Here is a 22,283-nt window from a genome sequence, read left to right as displayed (position 1 = left end):
GTAGATGTAGAAGAAATGGCCTGCTGAACAGCACAGAGGGATTATCGTTCCAGCTTCCTACCTAAGCAGAGGTACAGAAACAGCAGCAAAAAGGCCCTGATCACCTCATTTCAGAGGCAGCATCACAGAAGCCACTACAGGTCACTGCCCTCCTGTTGTCCTCTTCCATCTGCCAAACTCAGTCAAAACAAGCTAAGTTATTTTAAACTGTTTATACAATAGGGTTTTGCTGCCACAGCAGACGCGCTCTGATTGGAACAGGTTAAGGGGTATTCACACAGACAACTATGCCATCAAATCAAGAAAAAATAACTTTATGTAGTGAGGTTTGAGAAATAGCTGGGGACAGGCTTGGAAGTGTGTGAAGGGGTCAAGACAGTATTTCTCTGCACCATAAACAGGACAGACTGACAGTACCCAAAAATTGCAAGGCAATTCTAATATAGCTGTTCAGTTATCTAACACCAATAACTGTAAGTACTGTTAATGCTTTCTAATGTGATGGTGGACAAAATGTTTTGAGTTCTGGTCTTATGAATCAATCTTTCCAGGCCTACTGTGGTAAATGCTAAGCCAAGAGGATCCAGAAGAGTAAACTGAGAGCATGTTCTCATTGAAATCTCTTCTTGGACGTTCTGCAAGGCATTAGTGACTTGTCCCAGCTTTAAAGCACCCAAGGGTAAAATGCTGACAGTCACCAGAAACTCCAAAATGTGGCTAAGGTTAACGGCTGCCGAGGTGACGCTCACCTTCGCCTCCTCTCGCCACTCTACAGGCAGCAGACAAGTCGCGGCCCCACCACACAGAGGGGAAGCTAGTCAATCTTTGGGGACATTTTGGCAGCTGCAAGGCCATATCTGTTGAGATCAATAGCTTATTTCCCACATATGAAGAGGGCCTGCAAACGTCAGCACTCTCATTAGCTTATGCTGCACGGGAGCTATGTAATGGACAGGCAGAAAGCAGTTCGAGTTCACCAGGCACTGCCACTGGAGAAGGATGGAGAAAGAGTTAAATGTAGATAGACATTGGCTATCACATGATACTCCAATTTCTCTGTTCTCAATGCTCACATTTTTTGGCCACAAAAGGATACGTACGTTGAAATTGTTTGTTTGGGGGTGGAGGAAATGGGTGTTATGTTTATCTGCAACCATCGCTCTCACACAGCGTGTATGTACTTGTTCTTTTAGCCAGGAACCAGTATGCCCAAACAGTCTTATGAACACAAGTAAACAAAGCTTGAAGTTACTTAGGCTGTGCTTACATGGTTACTTGAATCAATACAAGTCTGTGCTGCCACTGTCTGAGTCTGCTTGGCTCTTGTGTTTACCCCACAGCACATCAGCACACTTTTGCTCGCTCTGCCTGGGGCCTTCATGCACCAAGAATTCAAGAAGTCAGATAGTGATACACATGAGGGAACTGATTTATCTGTAAACAGATCTTTTCTCTTGTCAGGTTGGTTTTCAGACAGATCAGCTTGGCACGGTGTACGACTACACTGGCATTAATACCATGAGTATTCACTGGAAAGGAGAGGACAGGATTGTGGTCGCCTTTTCAGCAGAATCAGCCTCTTATGTGTAGGCTCATATTTGAATTCCCTTACTGTCAAAAGGAACTTAGGCACATATTTAAAACTGGCCTTGTGTCTCAGATGCTGAATAGAGCTTTGTAGTGGTTTTAAATTCTACCATAAATAAAACTCTATTGTACTCATAAAATCTCTACAAGCAAGTTTCAAAAAAGTAAAATTCTCCATGTATGATGGCTTCTAATATTATGCAATATTGTTGTAGCAGCATAAAGTCATAAAATACGAACACGAACATGACCTGAGATCATCTTGTGACTGTAGTTCCAACAACATGCATTCATTTCAGAGCTGATTGAAACTCAACTTTTCTCACTGAAGTCTGACATTTTGAAATTTGGTTTTGATCCAAGCATGAAACCAAATGTTTCAGCAATTTCTCAATAAATGGACAACCTAGAGGGGGAAAAAAAAAATGTTAAGAGGCATGTTGTTTCCAGAGTCAATTTCAGGACTTAGAATTTTAATTTTAAAACATATTCTATTTTATGGAAGTTTTCTTACTTCATATTTTCCTGATATTCCATGACTAATCAATAGAATTATGCACTGACTAATACTGGCATGTCATAATATGACATATCATAATGTAAATACCGTTCTATTCAACCAAAAAGCGTTATTTTTAAAACCATTAAGGGCAGTTGCTGCCTCGTACTGATCAAAACATCTTTTTTTCTCTCACAGGATAGTTTGATGCTTTGACACAGAAAGAAAGGAAGATGAAATATTTCAGTCAGCACTAAGCAGAAGCTCCTCTAAATTACATTTAAAATAAAATAAAAAATAAAATTTAAGTGATAGAATGTTTGAACTGCATGTCATACTGTATGCACTACATCAATGCTAACAGCACATACAATATCTAGAAATAGTTTAAAACAATGAAAAATACAAAATAAAGCAATAAAAATACTTTGAAATAAAAATAACATTACAAGTATACAAAATTATGTTATTTTTCCAAAACAAAATGTGAAGCAGGAGGAAGAGAGTAGCAATCTATTTCATTCTGCTGCAATTTTTGAGCCCAAATCTGGCTCCATCTTACTGATGAAAGCATTTTTCTTTGAAGTTGATAGAATCACTTCTGTGAGAATAGCAAAAAAACACAGGCTCAGAAAATGTCTTTCTCAAAGAGAATGAAGGCATAAAAAAAATTATGTCAAACTTTTTTTTTTTTAAACAATTCTGTGTCACTACTAATTAACAATCACACCTTATCTTTACTTTTTCTCTAATAACCTTCAGGTGATCTGGAATATACTGGGAGTACACCCGAGTAATTTGTCCCAGTATTTAAAATGCACAAAATACCTGAATTCAGTGAACAGTTTCTACCTGACTTTTTATGTTTGCAGGGAAACATTTTTCCGCAACATCTCTAGCTTTGCTGATGCCTGTGCAATGGAAGAAGAAATCCCGACATGGTGTGCACCCACTCCAATTTGCACACAGCGACCCATCAGGGACCTGCCAAAACTCCAACAAAACATAAAGCTGGAATTTGCAGCTGTGAAGCATGCAAAAGAGACAAATCAGCCTGTGAGTAGCAGTCACACAGAAGCACATTCCTCACTAAAGATAAGGCCGCCAGCAGCTCCTCAAAGTCAGTCCCAGGCCCATGACTAAGTAACGCTTTCAAATATTGGCATTTTTCGGAGTGCTCAAGCATTTCTGTTGCCTGAACCACAGGGCAAATTTTATTCAGGTGGGTTTCAAAGAAAAAGGCACGGGTTTCTGTGCAGGACCTCAACATTTGCCATTTGCAACACGCACAGTGGCATGTGGCAGCCATTACATCCCCCAGGACCATTAGGCCCCCACCTGTCCCTCAGGCCCTGACAGGACTTATTTAAATGGTGCCCTAAGCAACTAAAAATATAAATAAATAAAAATAAACATGTTTTAAATCAGGTTTATTTTAAATTTCAGGTCCAAATGGGTGGACAGTAGATCCCAAAGTCCCCAGAGTCCCCACTGTTGGGAAGCAGCCAGCCAGGCCTCACTCACATCATGGCCACCTCCCCCTGTATCTCTGTGTGCTCTGAAACCACCATATGCCCAGGACATCCTCCTGCTGCTGGCTGTCCAGCCCCATATTGGAGTGAACATCAAGTTTTTGGGCATGGCTGTTACCACTCTTCGTGAATGGTGTAGGGTACTGGCAGGGAGCAAGTCAGAGTTGGTTGGGTGCTTGTTTTCTTTCTTTCTCCCCTTTGCTGACAGCCTGAGATGTTAAGAAGCCTATTTACATAAAGTAAAGAAATTCTCCTAATGAAGAGTGGAAGAGAGAAAATAGCTTCATCACCAGAAGCAGCCCCCTGCTGTGCTTGATATTGGATTTGGAGAGTCTGCTCCAGATAGACACTGCAGTGGGCTGAGGTTGGAGACGGTGTCTGGCAGTAAAAACAAAACCCCACAACTTCTCAGGGGAAATATATGTTGGAAGCTGGAGGATATTAAGATCTGTATCTTAATATTATGTCTGATTTAACAGGAAAGCATCTCATTAATAGTTGGTGGCTTTATGGGAGAAGAGTTGCTTATGTTGTAACATCTCCCATCAGTGCAACAAATCTTACCCTAAGTGCAGCTGTGGACATAGAGTAATGATGGGGACTTTGTTTCACAACCTGAGAATGACAGAGGGAAGGTCTGGCACCTGCTTTCAAAATAAGCAGTTAATTTTATGTGTGTGTTTATAAAGCTCATACAGGTTATGATGGCACATGCTCAGATGCAGCCTTTCACCTCGAGTGTTTTTCAGTTTTACAAACTTAGCTGGTTCTGCAAATCTGTATATGCACACATGCACGTAAGCTCATTTCTGCCTGTTCCTGAAATGCAGCTGCCCTGTAGAGGAAATAAAACCTTTTTTTTAAAGCATCAGTGCAAGGCAGGAGATAATTTATGGAAAATAACAACATGCCTTTGTGCATCTTCATTGCCCTTGTTGGGACACAGCAGCTTTTCAGTATTCATCCTACAGAGCTACACATGCTGCTTATCTGAACATGCATGGCCATACTGGAACTGTACTGACCCAGACTTCATGCAGGGACTTAGAGGGTGCTCATGTCCTGGCTCTGTAAGATACATAGGTAGCCATTCCAGTGAAGCCACATATCTGCATGCCTGCGAGGCTCTAAATTCCAGATATTTCAGGCTGAACAGCTTACAGACTCGGAGTCGGATGAACTCTCTGAAGAAAAACTAATAGGCATAACCACGGTTACTATTGCCTGCTTTGCGGTGGGCATTCCTCAGCCTTAAAAGCTTCTCAGACCACCCCGATGCCTGTCCCTTTCCAGACAATTTTCCATACAAGTATGGAAGCTGAGTGACCCTTCCCAAAGCACGTTCCCCGTTGTAGTTAGCTACAAGCCAAAGCGTGATCCTCTGGTCAATTGTCAGTAGACTGGGACAGTATCTTCTACAGCTGGCTGAAGAAAGCAGAACAATGCAGAAATGGAGTATCACAATACCAAGAACGAAATGCTAGGCAGGTGTGCATAAGCCAGCAAGCAGCTTTAGGCATATAGGCAGTTAAGTAATGGGCAGTAAGTACAAAAGCCAGAAAACACAGACACATGTTGCTGTGGAAAGGCCTCAGAAGACCATCAGAACCTGGTTTACAGGCATTGGTGCCCAGATTTTGGTTAACTTCGTACTGCTGGACAAGCATTTGGAAACATTTTGCTTTACGGTGAACCTAAAGCTCTAGTATCTGTCCCCAGCCAAGTGCACAAGCCTAAGCTTTCCAAAAACATGCCAGGAGTTTGGTGTAAGGAAAGAGTCTCCAGTGTAGAGGGAAGCGATCCGTGGTAGGAGAGTTTTGCCTAGATTCAGATACCTGGTCATTAGGTATAAAATCAAGAGCCTAGCCTTCTATCACCATTCAGGTTCTTGCCATCACACTTTGCTCCATGTCCTTACCTTCTTTAGTCCAACCGGCAGTATCCCCATCTGCAGAGGATGGGGTCTTCTTGGCCACACCAGCCCAAATGCAGCAGCCTGTCCTGGAGGCTGACAAAGCTCTTTGCCAGCAAACTGAAGGTAGTGGACCACACAAGGGACTTCTTAGTCAGGCAGATCTCTCAGCTGTAGTAGTAAATATTCACCTCTAGTCACCTGGACTTCATCCACACTGGCAAGATGGCTCGCCTGGAGTTCAGACCTGAGCTTGGAGGCCTAAGTAGTGTGAGTTGGCAGCATCAAATGTGCCCATAGAAGAAGGGCTTGAGTGTAAGCTAATCCTTCCCTGCACCTAACCTTTCCTACCCAGAGAGCAAATTGCTGCAGTCCGGGTACAGGACAGAAAAAAGTCAACACAGAGGGAGTGTGAAAAGGGAGTTCAAGCTCAAGTGTGAACGTAAGGCCTGAAATAACTAGGCACTGCATATGTTTTCTGTGTTTATGCTTTTTGATCTCAAACAATTTATGGATACCTTAGGAAATCAAATCGAAGAGTGATGAAGGCCATAATTTGGATGATTGTTTTCTATAATTTCTTTCCTCAGTCGCTCTTGAATTTTCTTTTCTCTGATTAGAGCACTTGGTTGTTTTAGTCAAGTGTTTCCTCATACTATTTCATTATTTTCCTTTGCTTTGAGTCTTGCCATTTTTTTCTTTGAAAAATATCAAGTTTAGCCACCACTTTCTCCCTTAGTCCAGGCTTTGAATCTTTTCTTTTACTTCCCCAGATTCTCTCCCTTTTTCTCTTGTTAAATAAGATGTCTTGCCTTCTACTGACCCTCCAGGGAAAGACTCTTGGAATGTATATACTTATCTGCCGTGTATATATATACAAAGCTGCAAATAAACTTAATATCTGTACAAATATAGATAACTTCTGAAAAGTGTCTAATAAAACTGTTCACTCTAATGGGAAGCTGTACGTCAAATAAATATAATCATGAGCAGTGTAAGACTTACAAACGAGCATTCTTACAATCACAATTTGACTTCTGTTGCTGAAGGTGATAGGCATAGTGCCCTGGGCTGCCTTTGTTCTGGGCTTATGCCTTCCACTTCGTGCTTCTTCCACTCTTCTACCAGTGGAGGATGTGGAGAATCTTGTCTACAAGAACAACACCAGAGACAGTATGAAGGGTATCAAAGACAGTGGGCAGATCTGGAAAAATCCAGTACCTAAAAATCAATACATCAACATCTCATCTCACCCTTTTTTCTACTTTTTTTTTTTTTTTTAAGGTCAATGGGGCAAGGAGAATATGCATTTTAGAAAGTAAATCTATGTATTTCTCAAACCCCAAAGTGGGAACCTGCCTTTTTCAAACAGATGGCAAGTTGTAGGAAGCTGGGCAAAAACAACCCTCGTATTTTACAGTGTGAGTGATTAACCAGTGGAAGAGGCTCTCCAGGGGAGGGACTAGATTAGCTTTCACTTGAAATCTTCATTTCAAGTCTGGCTGCCGTTCAGAGAGAGAATCTATGCCAAACCGAACTTGTTGGGCCAACTCATAACTGTTTGGAGTATGGCAGTAAGTAGAGCCTGTGATAACCAGTAGATTAAACTAAATGATCTAAGGCACTTTCTGGCCCTTGAGCTGTCTATGACTCTATGATGCCAGGGCAGTGAAGTTCTAAATGTTTCAAAGACTTGCTGTGCATCTTACCTGATCCACCATAATTTCTGCAGAAGACCTCTTAGCAGTGTTAAGACAGAAAGTTCCTCAGACAGCTCACTAGCCATGGATAGTAATAGAAGAGCTCAGTTAGAAGAAGTCTGAAGAGAAGAAATTAATTCAGAAATGCATGAAGAAGAGAGAAGTGTAGAATATGTGAAAATTAATCTAATTATAGGAAGACACCTGGAACAGCTTGAAAATCAAGTAAGTGCAAGTACCTTTGAATTGCAGTTTCCTACAACAGCAAGAGGAGTGATATATCCTGTTTGAAATGGTTTGTTTCCTGACAATAAACCTCAAACTAAAAGATATACTTGAACTTCTTTATGGTAAAATGTAGAAAAGGTGTCAGAAACAAATGGTACCGGCTTATTAGAAATCAGAAAAAGTCTTCATCCTTCCCTAAGCATGCCTACAAACACACAAGCCTGGAGAAACCAGCAGGCTTTCCATAAACCTCAGAAGGCTCTCAAATGAACTCTACAAGTTAATTTCAGATAGTGGACACACATAGCAAAGAGGAGAAAACTCATTAAACTTAATTGGCCCACCCAGAGAGTCTTTTCTATGCCAACTTTTTTTTTTTTTTTAAAGAACTCTGTTCCTAGCACTGATAGGTATCAAAACAGGTGAATTCTCAGTGAGAATTTCGAAGATTTTTATTTTCACCTAGGTCTAAGGAGAAACTGACATCTGGAGGACATAATTGGTATGCAGTGACCTGCTAGACTTTATTTCCAGGATTAAAAAAAAAGAATATTTTTCTAGAGGTCTTTTTGAAAGAACTCTGCAGAAAGCTCTGATTTTCAGACCTGGATGCCATGAAGCAAGTCCTGCAAATTTTCAGGTATGTGCTTAGCTTTTTGCGAGTAAGCAGTCAGACTGAAATCAATAGGGGAATCCAAAGTAAATAGATGTTTTTCCCCCAGATCCAAGAAAAAATCAGTGGAATAGGAATACACCAAAGCATATGCATGTGTTTCCAGGAATGAGATACCTTGCTGACCATTTGGACTTCTTAATTTTCATCGTTACAAAAATACCTTAGCAAATACTTTTGGTAAAGCCATATACCATGGACTCCAACTGGCTTCAGTAGGTTGGCCACATTTACCATTAAAAGAACCCATAACATTTCTGTGGATTCTCACATGAGGAAGACCACTATTGTACTTTTTTAAATGCCAGCATTTAAGGACCATGTAATTCAAATCATAATAACACTCAGAGGGGGCTCTTGCTCTTACCAATTCATTTTCACAATGCAATTAACCGGGGGTTTTAGACCACAGCTGTTTTTAGAGTCCCCAGAGGTCAACAGGAATGTCACATGCAGGAGCAATTGCAACGCTGTGATTTACAATCCTCTTCACAGTCATCGGCCCTGCTCATCTCAGAGCGATTACTCAGTGCCAGCGGAGGCTGTGGAGAAGCCAGAAGCACAGACCTACACAAGAACTGCTGCACTTCTCAACGGTGATTCACCCACTGCGCACAGAAAGCCTTCAGAGAAACTCTCCACAGCCCTTCTCAACTGGAAGGACAGGCTGCGTCTGCGCTGCCATGTCGGCGCCCCTTCCCTGACCCTCCATGCTGTCCTGGCCTCAGGCTGTCTGTGGGGATATGATGAGAGCCCCTCCACTGGTACGACAGGCTGGGAACCTCATAAGTGGCTGTCCCAGAGCTGCCCAAATCCCTTACACCCGCAGGATAACACAGCACAGGCCAAACCACTGCACACCCAAACTGCTCGCTGTCCCACCACAGACAGCATGTCTCCTCCAAGGTCCCACGTCCCCCCGTGCACCAGTGCATGGGGACCGCAGTGAGCCTGGCACCCACGATGAGTCCCACTTGCTGCTTGTCCTCAGCGAAGACCACACCAGCCACCAGGCCAATGGGCTTTCTCCACCCACGTGGAGCCCAGGCAGTGCTGGCCGCACAGTGAGCCCCTCCAGGCACCACACACACGGTCCTGACACCATTTTGTCACATACAAGGCCATTGCTCCCCATCTTCCCCATCCCACACAAGCCCTCTCCACCTCCCTGGATCCTAAGCTACGAAGCCAGGGTGAAGGAAATGTTGGATGTGGTGCTTAGGGACATGGTTTACTGGGTGATATTGGTGGTAGGGGGACGGTTGGACCAGATGGTTGGACCATTTTTGTCCAAGCAGAGGTAGCAGAGGATGGTGAGGGAGCACTTCCTGGGAGGTGGAGGACAAAGGTAGGTGTAGCACCAGCCCTCGGTGGCACTGCCTCTCTACACACTCCATAACCCTATGGTATATACATAAAGCGTAACCCTATGGCCCACGCCTCCATGCGCGTGGAAGAGCCACCACGTCACAGCTGGTGCAGCCACGGCTGATCTGGAGACCAGAGTGGGAACCCTGGGGTGAAAGTCCCTACGGTCAAGTAGCTGAACGTGACCCAGCGTGCCAATGCCCCACCTTCCAGCTCGGCCTGCATACGGCACAACAAACAAGAGCCTTGGGGTCTGGAATTTCTTGAAAACTGCTTTTCCAGCCGAAGATTACGCAGATTTTCCTTCCTGATGATAGTCCTCCTTTCTCTGGCTGCGATCCTAAGCTCTCCTAATGCGGCTCAGATGAAGCTGACCAGCATCACGAGTGCATTGGATGATTTTTTTTTGTTTCGTTTATTTTTCCCCCCTTGGCTGGGTGTAGCTGTTATGTAATTTTTTTTCATCAATATAGGGGAGGGCATTATTTATAGGGGATTACAGGGATTACTAAAGCAAACCATTTGCACTTTCCAGTGGCTGGTACAACTGGCAATATCCTACCCTGCCTCATAGTTAGCAAGTTGGAGGATCAAACAATTTTGGTTTGATTCTCCTCCAGCGTGCTGACGCAGCACAAGTCTTGTGTCTGCACTTTGAACAAGCTGGGCACAGACCCATACCCACCAGCTGCCTCCAGTGCTCCTCTGTGCAAACACAGATTACTTTGGGGCAGGAAGCAGGGATGCGCTTGGTTTTTCCCCCCCAGCATTCCTACGTGTCGCTGTGGCCTGTACTTAGCACGGGTCCCTTCAGCTTCTCCACTCAGACCCTTTGCTCCTCTGCCACCTTTCCCCATCGCCCCTTTCAGCCGGTGTGGTCCGTTATGACCACTACTTCTGAATGAGATACTCAACCTCATTCACCCCTCCACAGCACCGCTACGGATGCTAGCATTTCTGAGGTGCCTACCTCCTCGACATTTAAGCAGCGAGTGTATTTCTTGCATGACATTCCCACTTGCTGAGCAAGAGAACGGGAACGATGCCCATGCGTTAATAAGATAATAAACATCCTGCTCTTTACATTTTCCCCAGCCATCTTTCTCTCAGGTACAAATGCATACAGATGACACAGATTACGTGTGACATTTTCATTCTGCCTGTCACACACAAAAAGCAGTGGAGCAGACAGCCTGAGAGATCAGAGGACGCCACAAAAAGCCTTCTCCACCCTGCCTCACCCCACGGCTGCATTCAAGGTGAAGCCAGCCCTACCAAGGTGGCTTGCCCTTAGGAGAAAGTAAGTCTTACGGTCAGGATGCCTCTGTTCCTACAGAACTCAGCAAGAGGCCTCTTACCGACTCAGTAGAACTGCACTATCCCCCAAAATTATCCCCAACATCAATGTGTTGAAGCTTTTAATAAGTCAGAATTTCTGTGTGCAAGTTAGCACTCCCCAAACAAGGTTGGCTTGGCAGCCTAAGCACAATGCAAAAATAACAGGGATGAAAACTCTCCCAGGTTTACAGCGAACATTACCTCCCCTTAAAAAATGCTTTTAGAAGGCAACCTTGAATACTCCAGCACTGGAATCTGTCAATGCATCACTCCCCCTCTTAGCCAGCACTCAGTAAGTGGTGGCTCTCCCACTCCTCCGCAGCATTGCACAAAGAGCTGTGCACAGAGGAGCGGCGTTAGCCTAACGGAGTCCACCAGCTGCAGCCTGCCTATGCTTAAGGGTCTGTTAGAGCAGCACTAAGAAAGCAACACATTACGTAGGTCACAGAAAATAACACATTTTTAATCTTCCCTTTGTGCAGCAGTTGGGAAAATGCATGTTTTGGCTCCGCATCAATTCGCACTTCTACAGTTATCTGAAGCTCAGAATTACAGGAAGGACAAAATAACAATCCCCTTTTTAATTTCCCTTGTTCTGTTTCAGTGGGTGTAGGGATATAGCACCAGTCCCAATGAATTTATCAAGAATCTCATTTGCTATAGCTGTGTTATTCTAAATGCTCTTCAGTCAGATGTTATGTGAAAATCATGCCAGCCACAAAGTTTGAAAAAAGTGAATCATAAAAGCTCAAAAGTCTAAAAGGCCAAAAAAAAAAAAACTCACATTTGAATCAATGCTCATTATTTTTAAGCCCATGATTACATGCCATGACTTCAAAATATCTGTGGGGCTTGCCTCATGATTTTTGAACATTTGTGCTGGAGACACTGGCAGTGCTGGACAGATCCTAAATGCTACTCTGAGAAGGAACAAAATGTGGCAGATGGGTTAAGTCTCAGGAAAAAAAAAAATAATCTGTGACTTTAACAGGACTGTTTGAAATTTTGAAGTCTTCCTTCACAACCGTGTGGCAACTTACTAAACAGAAACTGATCTCCGGGTCAGTGGGAGCAAATCGCTGCGTGCACAAACTTCCTCGGGTCAAGCCGCACCAGGGGCTTTGCAAGCAGAGTGCTAAGTGCTTTGACAGTGCAGTGCCCTCCGCCTGCTGAAGAAAGCAGCCCAGTGCAAGATTCAGCTGAGTGAGAGAGAGAAAATCGGGAAAAATGAGTGACTGAACATGTGCCTAAGATCTTCACCATGAAACCACTTGTGCTCGTTTGTTTGCTGAAGGTAGGACAGAGAACAGAAAACATTTCTGAGGCAGGAGAACTGCCAGTGGTTACTTTAATACTTACCAACCACAGCGCATCTCCACAGTCCACAAGAAAAACAGAGCATTTAGGAGTATAAAACTACTCATTTATTCACTTGGGAACATAATCAAAGGCAGGAAGAGCTTCATTATCAGATAAACAAAATTTAAGGTACTGGTATTCAAATTGTTTATGCCTTTGGGAATGCCAAAAGTGAAGCTTGACATTTTATTATTTTGCCACGGTCCAGCGGCACCGACTCTCCTGGCTCTCCACTGACACCACATAGCATCCTGAAATTTTATTCTTGGAGATGAAGAGCCCAGTGGGACTGAACAGCTATCAGCTACCAGAAAGGCAAAGTGAACCCCCAACACATCTCAAAGACATGCTGAGATCTCCCCTCTCTCTGTAGGGAGAATTTGCGACTGCTCAAGGTATAGTTAGGGACAACTCGGGCTGCCCAAAACCAAAACTGCTCCAATCTTCTGACATAATCCAATGCCCATTCTGGCATTTATAGCTACCAAGAGAGAATGCACACACTGTTCTGCATTACTTTCCTGAAATAGCTAACTACCAGTCTGGGTGGCTGACTGGGCTAAACAAATTGCAACCCAAGACTCCTTCCTCATCCTCCCCCACCCAATCCCTATTAAAAAAAAAAAAAAAGTTCATATTAGAAACTATCAATTATGAAGAAAATAGTACACCCAGTTAAGAGCCAGCTATTCAGCAGACCTTTTATAAATAAATCCTGCTGCTGAGAAAGCACGAGTGCTTGTGTAACCACGCACCAGGCCTGCAAGCGCTGCAGCGCTTGTGGCCGCTCACTTCAGTGGTCCCTATTTCCATCCCAAAGGCAAAGATTTTCAGTCTTCCCCCTTAGCATGTTCAGTACTTCAGAACAGAGGAGAACTGGATTGGTAACATCTCCACGTGCTTTGTTTTGTGGCGTGCTGAAGACTGCTGTCTCTCAGAGCGGGCACTGCTACGTTTCTTTGGGGTCAGCTGAGGCTCCAAGAGATTCACTGCTGCTGATCCGTTCTTGGGATTAGCTGGGCTCAGGCGCCCAAGTCTTCTGCTCTTGGCATCCTCTGTTCAGATCAGAAATGGGACCCAGAGACATGAAAGTCCGGCTGACCTAAGGTCCTAATTCTCAACAAGTCACATCACACGTCCCGTAGATAATAAGCTGATACGCTCACCCCTAATGAGCATCTAGGGTTTTCCTACTGAACGCAGGCACCTACATTGAAATTGGAACAAATTAAATGCAAGATTTAATACTACGCTGAAGGGAATTGAATAAAGACAAACATACAACATCTGTATGTGTACAACCTCTGTTTTCAATCTTCTTCATTTTGTGAGCCTGAAAGCTTATATACTCCTTCTATTCAATTGAATGACAGGGCCCAAAGTCCTAGACAGAGGGAAATTGGTGTAAGCTAGATTTGAAAGCAATTTTTTAAAAGAAGAATTAAGCATTAGAGTAACAAACTAATACACTATTCGGTCACCTAAGCCAAAAAAAAAAAAGTGGGGAGATGTGTAGGTGAATAGCTTGCAGAGGTGGTGACAAAAGGGGGAACCTGTCTTGTTTTACATAAAGAACATCATTTTTTTTTGTGCGAATACATAGGTGTTAAAAACAATGAAGCACTGATGCCACAAAACACTGAAACCATGAAGGACGATTGGAATCTCGGTTTGACTTTAAGCTATAGGTTTTCATTTGCGTTCTATTAAGAAAAACTTGAGAAACTCGAGTAAAGCACATTCTTTAAAGCATTACATATTTCCCTATTTGTAGTTTGTGCTTTCTAAGCTGACGGTCTGAACTTTCAGTGGGCCAGAAAAAAATGGCAGCTCAGGGATCCCAATTCATAGCACAAATGTTCAGTCCTACAGCTCCTCCCAGCTAAGCTCACACCAGTATAGAAGGAAGATCTGCCCTACAAGCAAAAGTTATTGATACGAGGACCTCTGTCTGGAACAGGCACTGGTGCACAGCAGCCACATGATCAATACTGGCAACAGCTACAAAAAAAGCGTACCTACTCTACTAAAGGTGTGCTTTTTTTCCAGGAAATAAGAGATAAAATGTGACAGTCTGCTCTTAAAAGAAAAGCAGATTTAAAAACAGGAAAAAAAAATCAGCAAAAAAACCCCACACGTTCACATCTCCTCAATACGGACATACAGAAAGAAAATTTCCTTTCATTTTTCTACCTTACTTTTTCCTTAAAAGAAAAAACTCTGAAGAAAAGCTAGTTTAATTTCCCCCTGAAGTCCTGTATCCAAGAAGATGAAAAAAAAAAAAACCAACAGCATCATCCATGAAAAAGAGCATGAAGAAACAGCACGCTAGAGAGCTGTCACACCAATGAGACCCGTCATGTTTCCCTGGGAATCTGACCTCAGCTGCTGGGCTGGCCCTCCCTTTAGCATCATTTAACATTGGAGTGAAGGTTTCTTGACGAAGCTCATTCAGGTAAAGAACACCCTCTGTGCTTAACAACAGACTGATGTCAACTTCATTTTTCTACAGAAATTACCATACACACACACCTTCAGTGGGATAAAGGGCAAGTGCATTCCTTCAGTAACATGGGGGAAAGCTGGAGGTCCTCTACAAACTACTGAATTCATGTCAGACCAGCAGGAGGTCATATGACAGTAATACAACCTTTCATATGCATTGCTGTTTCTCCTGTTTCTTATGTGAGGAGGAAAAAAAAAAGACAAAATATATGTCAGGATCTTTTTCCTGACATTTTTCTCAGTTTGAATGTTTGGCCAGGGTCTGGTTGATAGTGAAATAAAACATTTTTTATTCTTCTGTTTATATAAACTTGTGGTTTTTTCTCTCACGTGCCACTGGAAGTTCTTGGCTTTTGTAGAGAGAATAATTCTTTACCTGAACAGAGTTCTGATACGACCTTAAAGAAAAGTTTGGCACATCTTTTGGCAGTGTAAGCTATTTTTTCTTTTATATATATATATATATATATACACACTTTAAGACCAGAAAAGGAGTCAAGTTTTATTATTAATCACACTTTTATTACCTTTTTCCAAAAGCAAGCAGAAAAATCCTCAAACAGATCACATACTATACTGCTACATTACACCGTAGACTTCTTAATCTCTTATGTAAATACACATTCTTAAGTAATCTGTCTTTGGAAAAGAATGCTATTTTGAGCATTCTGATGATGGATAAATCTTATCAATGTAATGCTCTAAGGGAAAAGAAAATCAATTTTCAGAGTTGTCATATATCAAAATAAGCAAACAGATTAAGTCTACTCAAGTTATTTTAAACAAAAAAGAAACCTCAAATGTTACAATAACTTAAGATAGTGTACTATACCACACACATAATATGGCTAAAACTGATAATTTTTGATGGACATTGGTTATCACAATTGTATTCAAAAGCAGGACTAAAAAAATCTTTTAAAAGTTTCAAACATGCAATTTAAAATATTCATTTCTTCTTGGCAGTTAGTTTGTCTTCAAAGTTGACTGGGATTATGCCACTGCATTCTTCTGTCTTTGATACAGGATGTTTTATAAAAGCACGTCTAATTACGTCAATATCACGTCCTAAATGATCCATCATGGTCGACACAATCGAAGGTGGGGCCTCTAAGTCTACCAAAAAATACCTGCAATGAGAAACACACATACACAATAAAACAAAATACCTGTACTACAACTTTAATTCAAATAGCTGTTCTGTGGGACTTCTTAAATGAAAAGTTGTATTTTTTCCTTAAATTTTTCTACCAGAATTGTTTTAAATAAAAGCTCGGTATTATTTTGATTTCAAATATGAAGAGTTCATTTCAAGCAGCTTCAGTCTGAACTTTTCTTTGTTGCACAGCACTTCTTACACAAGGACATTAAAGAGACCTTACTCGTCTTGTACCTGCTCCATTCATCTACGCACCTTGATTTGAACAGTTAAAAAAAAAAAAAAAGGTAAAGTGGCACATTCACTTCGGTTACAACACTTAAATCTCCTTTGAATTCATGGCATTGTTTCTTTGGGGAACAGATGTCAGTGTGAAGCACCTCAAGCTTATGTATATATGGACACAGTTCTTTAAAGTTCTGTTTCAGAGCTGAATGTACGTTTAAAAAACAGCAAAATAAACCCCAAGAGATGGACTTATGCCAAATTAGGCACCTCTCCAATGCGAACACGGCTTAAATTTTCCATCTGAGGGCAGGAGCTGAAGACACATGTAGGAAATGCCAGCTTGCACAGTTGGCACTTGACAAGCGTACTGTCTTGCTGATCTTGGCAGGACTGAAAAGGTCTTCCTTCCACACATACACGGCACGTACAAAATGCACCGCACCAGGTAAGTGCTTCGTGTCCACCACACAACTACCTTTGACATCTACAAAGGAAAAAAAACTACCCCTGCGTACAGAAAGGAGAACGCTGCTCCCCATTAGTATCTTATGTCACCAAGATCACTTTATAGTAAGTCAGTCTGTGTTTGGCATGGCACTAACTATACTATCGTAAAAAGACACCACAACTGCCTCAGAAATCTCATGAAAGAAATCTAACCATCCACCTTGTTTCCAAGACTAACAGTAATTTGAAGGCTAGGTGTGCAGGACAAAACTCACCACTCAGCTATTTCATTTTAATTTTTATGCATCCTCCTGTTAAAGCTTTCCTTTCCTTCTAGTCCACGCAAACACACCTCCCCGTGAAGCATCAGTATAACCTGAAAGTGATATCCTCTAAAGGAAATCATACTACACATTTGCCAAGGACCCCATTCCTATATCACTTAAACCCAAGCAGGATCGAGCATCACAGTTTCCTTTAAAAACTGTACCTAGCGGGACTTTATCCTGTTGGAGGTACAGATTCTTATAAAGGCAACTGTAGGGCGAACATCACACCGTGCAGTCCCCCTTGGTAAAGGCAATCTTTGAGGATTAATTCCCCAAGCCAAGAAGCTGAAGAGGAAATAGAGAAGGTGGTGTCACCAACAACGGACAGATTCATGTTTTTCACACTGCTTATCCCACATGGAGCTCTTTTTCACCCAACTAGATGTGCTGCACAAGTAACACCAAGATATACTACACACAGAGAAGACCCACCAGGTCAGGAATGATTTAAGCATCGCGTGCTGGATTGCTGCACAGGGGTGGAATCCACACGTGGAAAACGCTGCAAAGAAGCTTCCCTTCAGCCAGACATCGTAATCCCGAACCTCTTACACAGGCATGTGTATTAATAGCCACAATTCAGGTCTGAAGTCCTTTTCAGAAAAAGCAGATTGAAGCACCGAGTTGTCACATGTGAGGGGCCCGACGGCAAGAAATGTCCCTGCAGCCTGCCTGGAAGGAACCAGTCCTCCAGAAGAGGTGCCCGGCTGGCGCGGGCTGCGTCCGAGCATCGCAGAAGCCGAGGGAGCAGTGCCAGTTCACACCAACTAAGGTGCTGCTCCTCTGACTGCAGCAGGGAGGGCTGCTACGAGACGCAGAAAAAGCTCACCTTAACAAGGATTTGGAGGAAATATGGTGGGCTTGGTCCCCCTTGCAAATCCTCACACATGGAGCAGGATTCAGCTTAACTTATTTGGAAAGCTGAGCTGCCTGTTATTTTTCTAGAGACCAGAAAACAGGAGATGTCACCTGGTTAAAAGTTTAGGGAGAGAAACGAGCTTTAATCTTGGACAATTCAGTAAAACTGTGGCATAGCAACTTCTGAAGGATGCATACCCCTTGAAAAGGGAAAGTCGCATCTTCTGTTAAAGCCATTAAAAAGCTACTGGTAAATTTAACAGATGCCACTTAAATCCTCTCCTTTGCAAGAACCCTTCCAAATTCTCAATCAGTTGAAGCTAATAAAAGGGATGATGGGGGGAGAAATTTGAGCTGATGATACACCACCACTCTCCTGCCCCCTTCCCCGAGCAGTTGGTTCACAAGAGCATTCGTTCGGATTGCAGCCCGTGCTCTTTGCTATCTCTTTTTATTCCCACTTCTCCAGAATTTCATTTCATTTCTGCTTTCAAGTCATATGCTGCTTTTCATTGTGTTCCTAAAACGGCAATATATTTTTTTTTCCCCCTCTCAAAAGACTGCTTTGCAACTTTGTGCTTTCTCTCACATTAGCAAAGGGTGGAAATTTCCACTGACGCACTGTTGATAACTGAAGGAGAAGTGGGGGAAGGGAGGATGAGCTGTTGCAGCGTATCTTTATATGACTCCTCGCAGAATAGGTATTTTATCTGAGGGTACAAAACTGCAGTCACTGGTGACAATGCCATTTCTTAAAACAACACCCATTCCTCAGCGTAACAAGCAATGCTTGCCTCCCTGTGCCAAAAAAAAGAGGGAAGGAAAAGAGGGCCAGCATAAAAAAAATATTATTCTTTCATTAAAGAAAGAGAAGAAACTGACTGCTGCAAGCAAAACAACCATAATGCAATTGACAATGCAATTCCTGAGGAGATCTGGAGCACCTTCCCTCCAAACACATGCATTTAAATTAGCTGCCATCAGGTTGTGGGCTTTTTTTAAACCCACTCTCCATAAAGCATGCAGTAACCTTAATTTCAGCCAGCCATCTCTGACCTGATACACCACCACGCTGCCGCTACTGTTTGCGTAGTAAACAAAAGCAAATCCCAGCGAGACTTAAAGACGGGAAAAATACAGGAATGCAGGAGGGAAACTACCTCATTCCTGCGAACAAAAATGCAGAAGCATTCAGGCTGTCTAGGAGTCAGGCGAGTCATCAGGGGAGAAATGCAGGAAAATTCCACTGATTCACTATGAGACCACAGTTATTTTTGTCATCATGCTCCACTGTAAATAGAAGGATGATTTAAATACAGGAGAGCAGACTAACCACTGAAATGTACTGAAACAATGTGTTAATTGAAAAAAAAAAGAGAAAAATCATAGGATTTCAGAAAAAGAAGGGCATGCCTTTGTGTATGAAAAAAATGCCTGGTTTCATGTATCCTTTTTAATATATCCAAGCCAGAAATTGTTTGAATTTGAGTCCTGAAGTCCTATGGATGCTTGTATATTTTGCTTTCACATGGACAGTCTGTGACTTCACAGAACCCTGAAAGGCACCTGGATCAAAACTCACTTTTAAATCCTCCTGGAACATGGACTCGGAGGCTATGTTCAATGTACCTGAGGAACAGAGGGAAAAAGCACACTTACAGTGGACTTGGAAGAGGCTGTGTGGTGCCATTGTTGTGCCCAGAAAACGTCTGTATGCTTAAAGATGATAAGCTCAAACTCAATTAGCTATCTTTCCTTTAAATTTTTCCTTTATGCAGCAACACAAAGTCTAAGTAAGCTTCCCCAGTAGGAGAGTGGAAGATACAAAGGCAAGAAAACATACAACTAAAGCATCCCAGAAGGAAACAAGAAACTGTCCAGAGGAAAGCAAGCTGTGGTACGCTCATGGAAGTAGCTGGACAGTCGTTCTCACTAGAGTAATCCTCTGTTAATGAAATTGCTCTCCTACCAGAATGCCCACTTCATCTTTGGAACCACTGCGTTGCTCTTGAAGAGCAGTAGTTTGCTTTTCTCCTTGGCTCTTGCGGTCACTATTCTTCCTTAGCAGGGCAGGTAGGTGAGTTTATGCTCAGTAGGACTATCATTTTGTAGCTGGAAGGACTAAAACACGTGTTACTACTTCTAGCTTATAAAACACAACTATGGAATAGATGGAAGTCCTCTGAAAGTCACAAGGACAGCAACTGGGAATATCCAGATCAAAACCAAAAGCTACTGCCTTAGTAACTACATTGTGCCATAGCAATGACACAAATAATCCACTGTCAACCAGTACTGGGGGGAAAAAATACTGTTTTTAAAAAAAAAAAATGTGCACATTCTTCAGAAATTTCATTTGCCAAATTCTATACACAGACGCCTGTTATTAAGCTAATTAAATAACAGAAAGACATTTTGCAACATTGCAGAAAAATTCTGTTTCACTGCAAAAGAGAAACGAGCCTGACCTAATCAGAGTGTTTGAAAAGTCACGCTCACTGGGCAGCATTTGAAAAGTCTGCAGATTTGTTATGAGCACAGCTGCAGTTACACAGCAAGTATTAATTCACATTTTTTGTTTTTTGTTTGTTTTTTTTTTTTAAAAAGTGACTGCTTCCCACCTGACCAAGACCACTATTTAGTGCAGCCATCACATTTAATAAACATGCTTACATAAAGATGCTACAGAATTTACCGCACCAGAAATTGATGCTGGCACCTCAGCATCACAGATTACTGTACTGTGCCATTTCTACTAAAAGGCTTCAAAACTGCAAATCGCAACCTCAAAGATAAAGTGAGGAAAAAAAACAACATTTCAGGGCTCTGGTACCCAAGGTAGATGCACATTTACACGTTAATGTGGACAAAAGCGTTTGAAGGAAAAGTAATGGTTCAACTCATCAATGGAGAAAGCCCCATCTAGTGGAAGAAGACAATCAATTTAGTAGAAAATACTACAAACATGCCTAATACTCAAACATTCAAACTGTGTCTGTTCTCATCCCAGTACACCACAGATCCAGAACTCCTTTTTGCTGAAACACATTAAGATGTTCTAAAATCTGAACAAAAAAATCACACATAGGTTGTGCACTAACTATAAATTTAGTCTGGCAGTGTTAAAAAAAATGGAAGTTTGCATCCTCCTTCCTCTGTTTTTCTTTACCCCTGTATGGCCTTTGGGAGCCATGAAAATCAAGTGAGCCTACCTGAGTGAAGCTACACATGTTGGTGTATTATCTGCAGGATGAAGTCCTTCAACTACATGATAGCTTGTATTTTACTGGGGAAGAGATGGTGTGTTAAAACTTGAGAATACTCCTGAGAACAACTCTGATGGGTAACTATTATTTTACTCCTAAAACTGTATCCTGACAACATGGGTTACTGGATGACAATTTAACATCTCTTGTCCTCAAAGGATATTACTCTTCCACAAGCTGCTTGTTTAAAAATAATTTGTGTAAGTATAGTTCTGAAACTAAAATACTTTACGGAAAGAGTCAAAGCTTGAGCATGTAACATAATTTACAAAGATATGTTCAGATCTCTTAAAGAACGTCATGCTCCATTACTGAAATACTCATCTTAATAACTATCTATTTCTTGTGTATTAGGCCACTGAGGCACAAAGACATTAGGTAGACTCATGCTTCTTCTTTCCTGAGCCCATGCTTTGGCAATGACCATTAAGTCACATGCCATATAATAGAGGCAAAATACAAGGTGCTTCCCCAGGAGGGAAAACTGCTTCAGACCCTAAACCACCAAGAGAAGCTGGGAGTGAGCTGTGGGAAGGCCAGGACAGCCTGTGGGAGGCACGCAGCCTTCCTCACCATCGCGGAGGGGATGCTGGTACTGAAGCCTGGTGAGCTGCTCCCAGTTCCTGGGGAGCAATCACAGCACTGCAGAGCCTAAAACCTGCACACATCCTTGGGAAAGCATCTCCTTGCTTTGCAGTTTTCCCACTGTCACACAAACATGCCCACTATGCAACTCAAATTGCAACCTCGATTTCCTGATGTCTGATCTGGTCAGGTACTGCAGATACATACATTTATATACACATTCTGTGCTACTTCGCAGATCCCAGCAATCACTAGGATCCCTGCACACCTCCAACTGAAAATTCCCCATGCACTTGTTAAGGTAAGCTCCCAAAATACAACTCAGCACGTACAGAAGTAAGACCTGAGCATGCTATTTCAGAGAACAAGTGGGTTGATGAGATAACAGAGTGAACAGCAAAACAAAAAGATTAAGAGACAAGCAAGCAAATAACAAAAGAACATTGCTGTCTTTTCAAAAATCAAAGTTTAAAAGAGAAAAAGAAAACAAGCCAATGAAAAACGGGCAAATAGAACACAGAAAATGTTAGGAACAACCAGAATTATTCACAGTTTAGCTAGAGAATTCACAAATAAAGAAAGTGAAACAGTCAGAAGTGTGGGGAGATAGGTCTAAAAACATTACCATGTTACAGGTAGATTAAGTAGGGAAAAGCACACACAGAACAAAGTGTAAGGGGAAGACCACAGTGCTGTACTGATTTATGAAA

The 22,283-nt window shown here is 42.2% G+C and overlaps 1 protein-coding gene across 5 annotated transcripts in view; it reads right to left on the bottom strand.

The window, feature by feature from the left end:
- Positions 1-15,201: 15,201 nt before the first annotated feature.
- Positions 15,202-22,283, bottom strand: part of MRPS6 (mitochondrial ribosomal protein S6) — a 46,048-nt gene continuing 38,966 nt past the window's right edge. For all 5 annotated transcript variants that reach the window (XM_083818170.1, XM_083818167.1, XM_083818166.1 and 2 more), the window contains one exon: positions 15,202-15,831. In XM_083818170.1, the coding sequence (XP_083674296.1) occupies positions 15,651-15,831 (181 nt within the window). In that variant the 3' untranslated portion in view covers positions 15,202-15,650. The remainder of the gene's footprint in view (positions 15,832-22,283) is intronic.

This window comes from Anser anser (assembly GCF_964211835.1).
Source record: "Anser anser genome assembly, chromosome: 1".
Taxonomy (NCBI): Eukaryota; Metazoa; Chordata; class Aves; order Anseriformes; family Anatidae; genus Anser; species Anser anser.
This window is presented reverse-complemented; position numbering and strand designations above follow the sequence as displayed.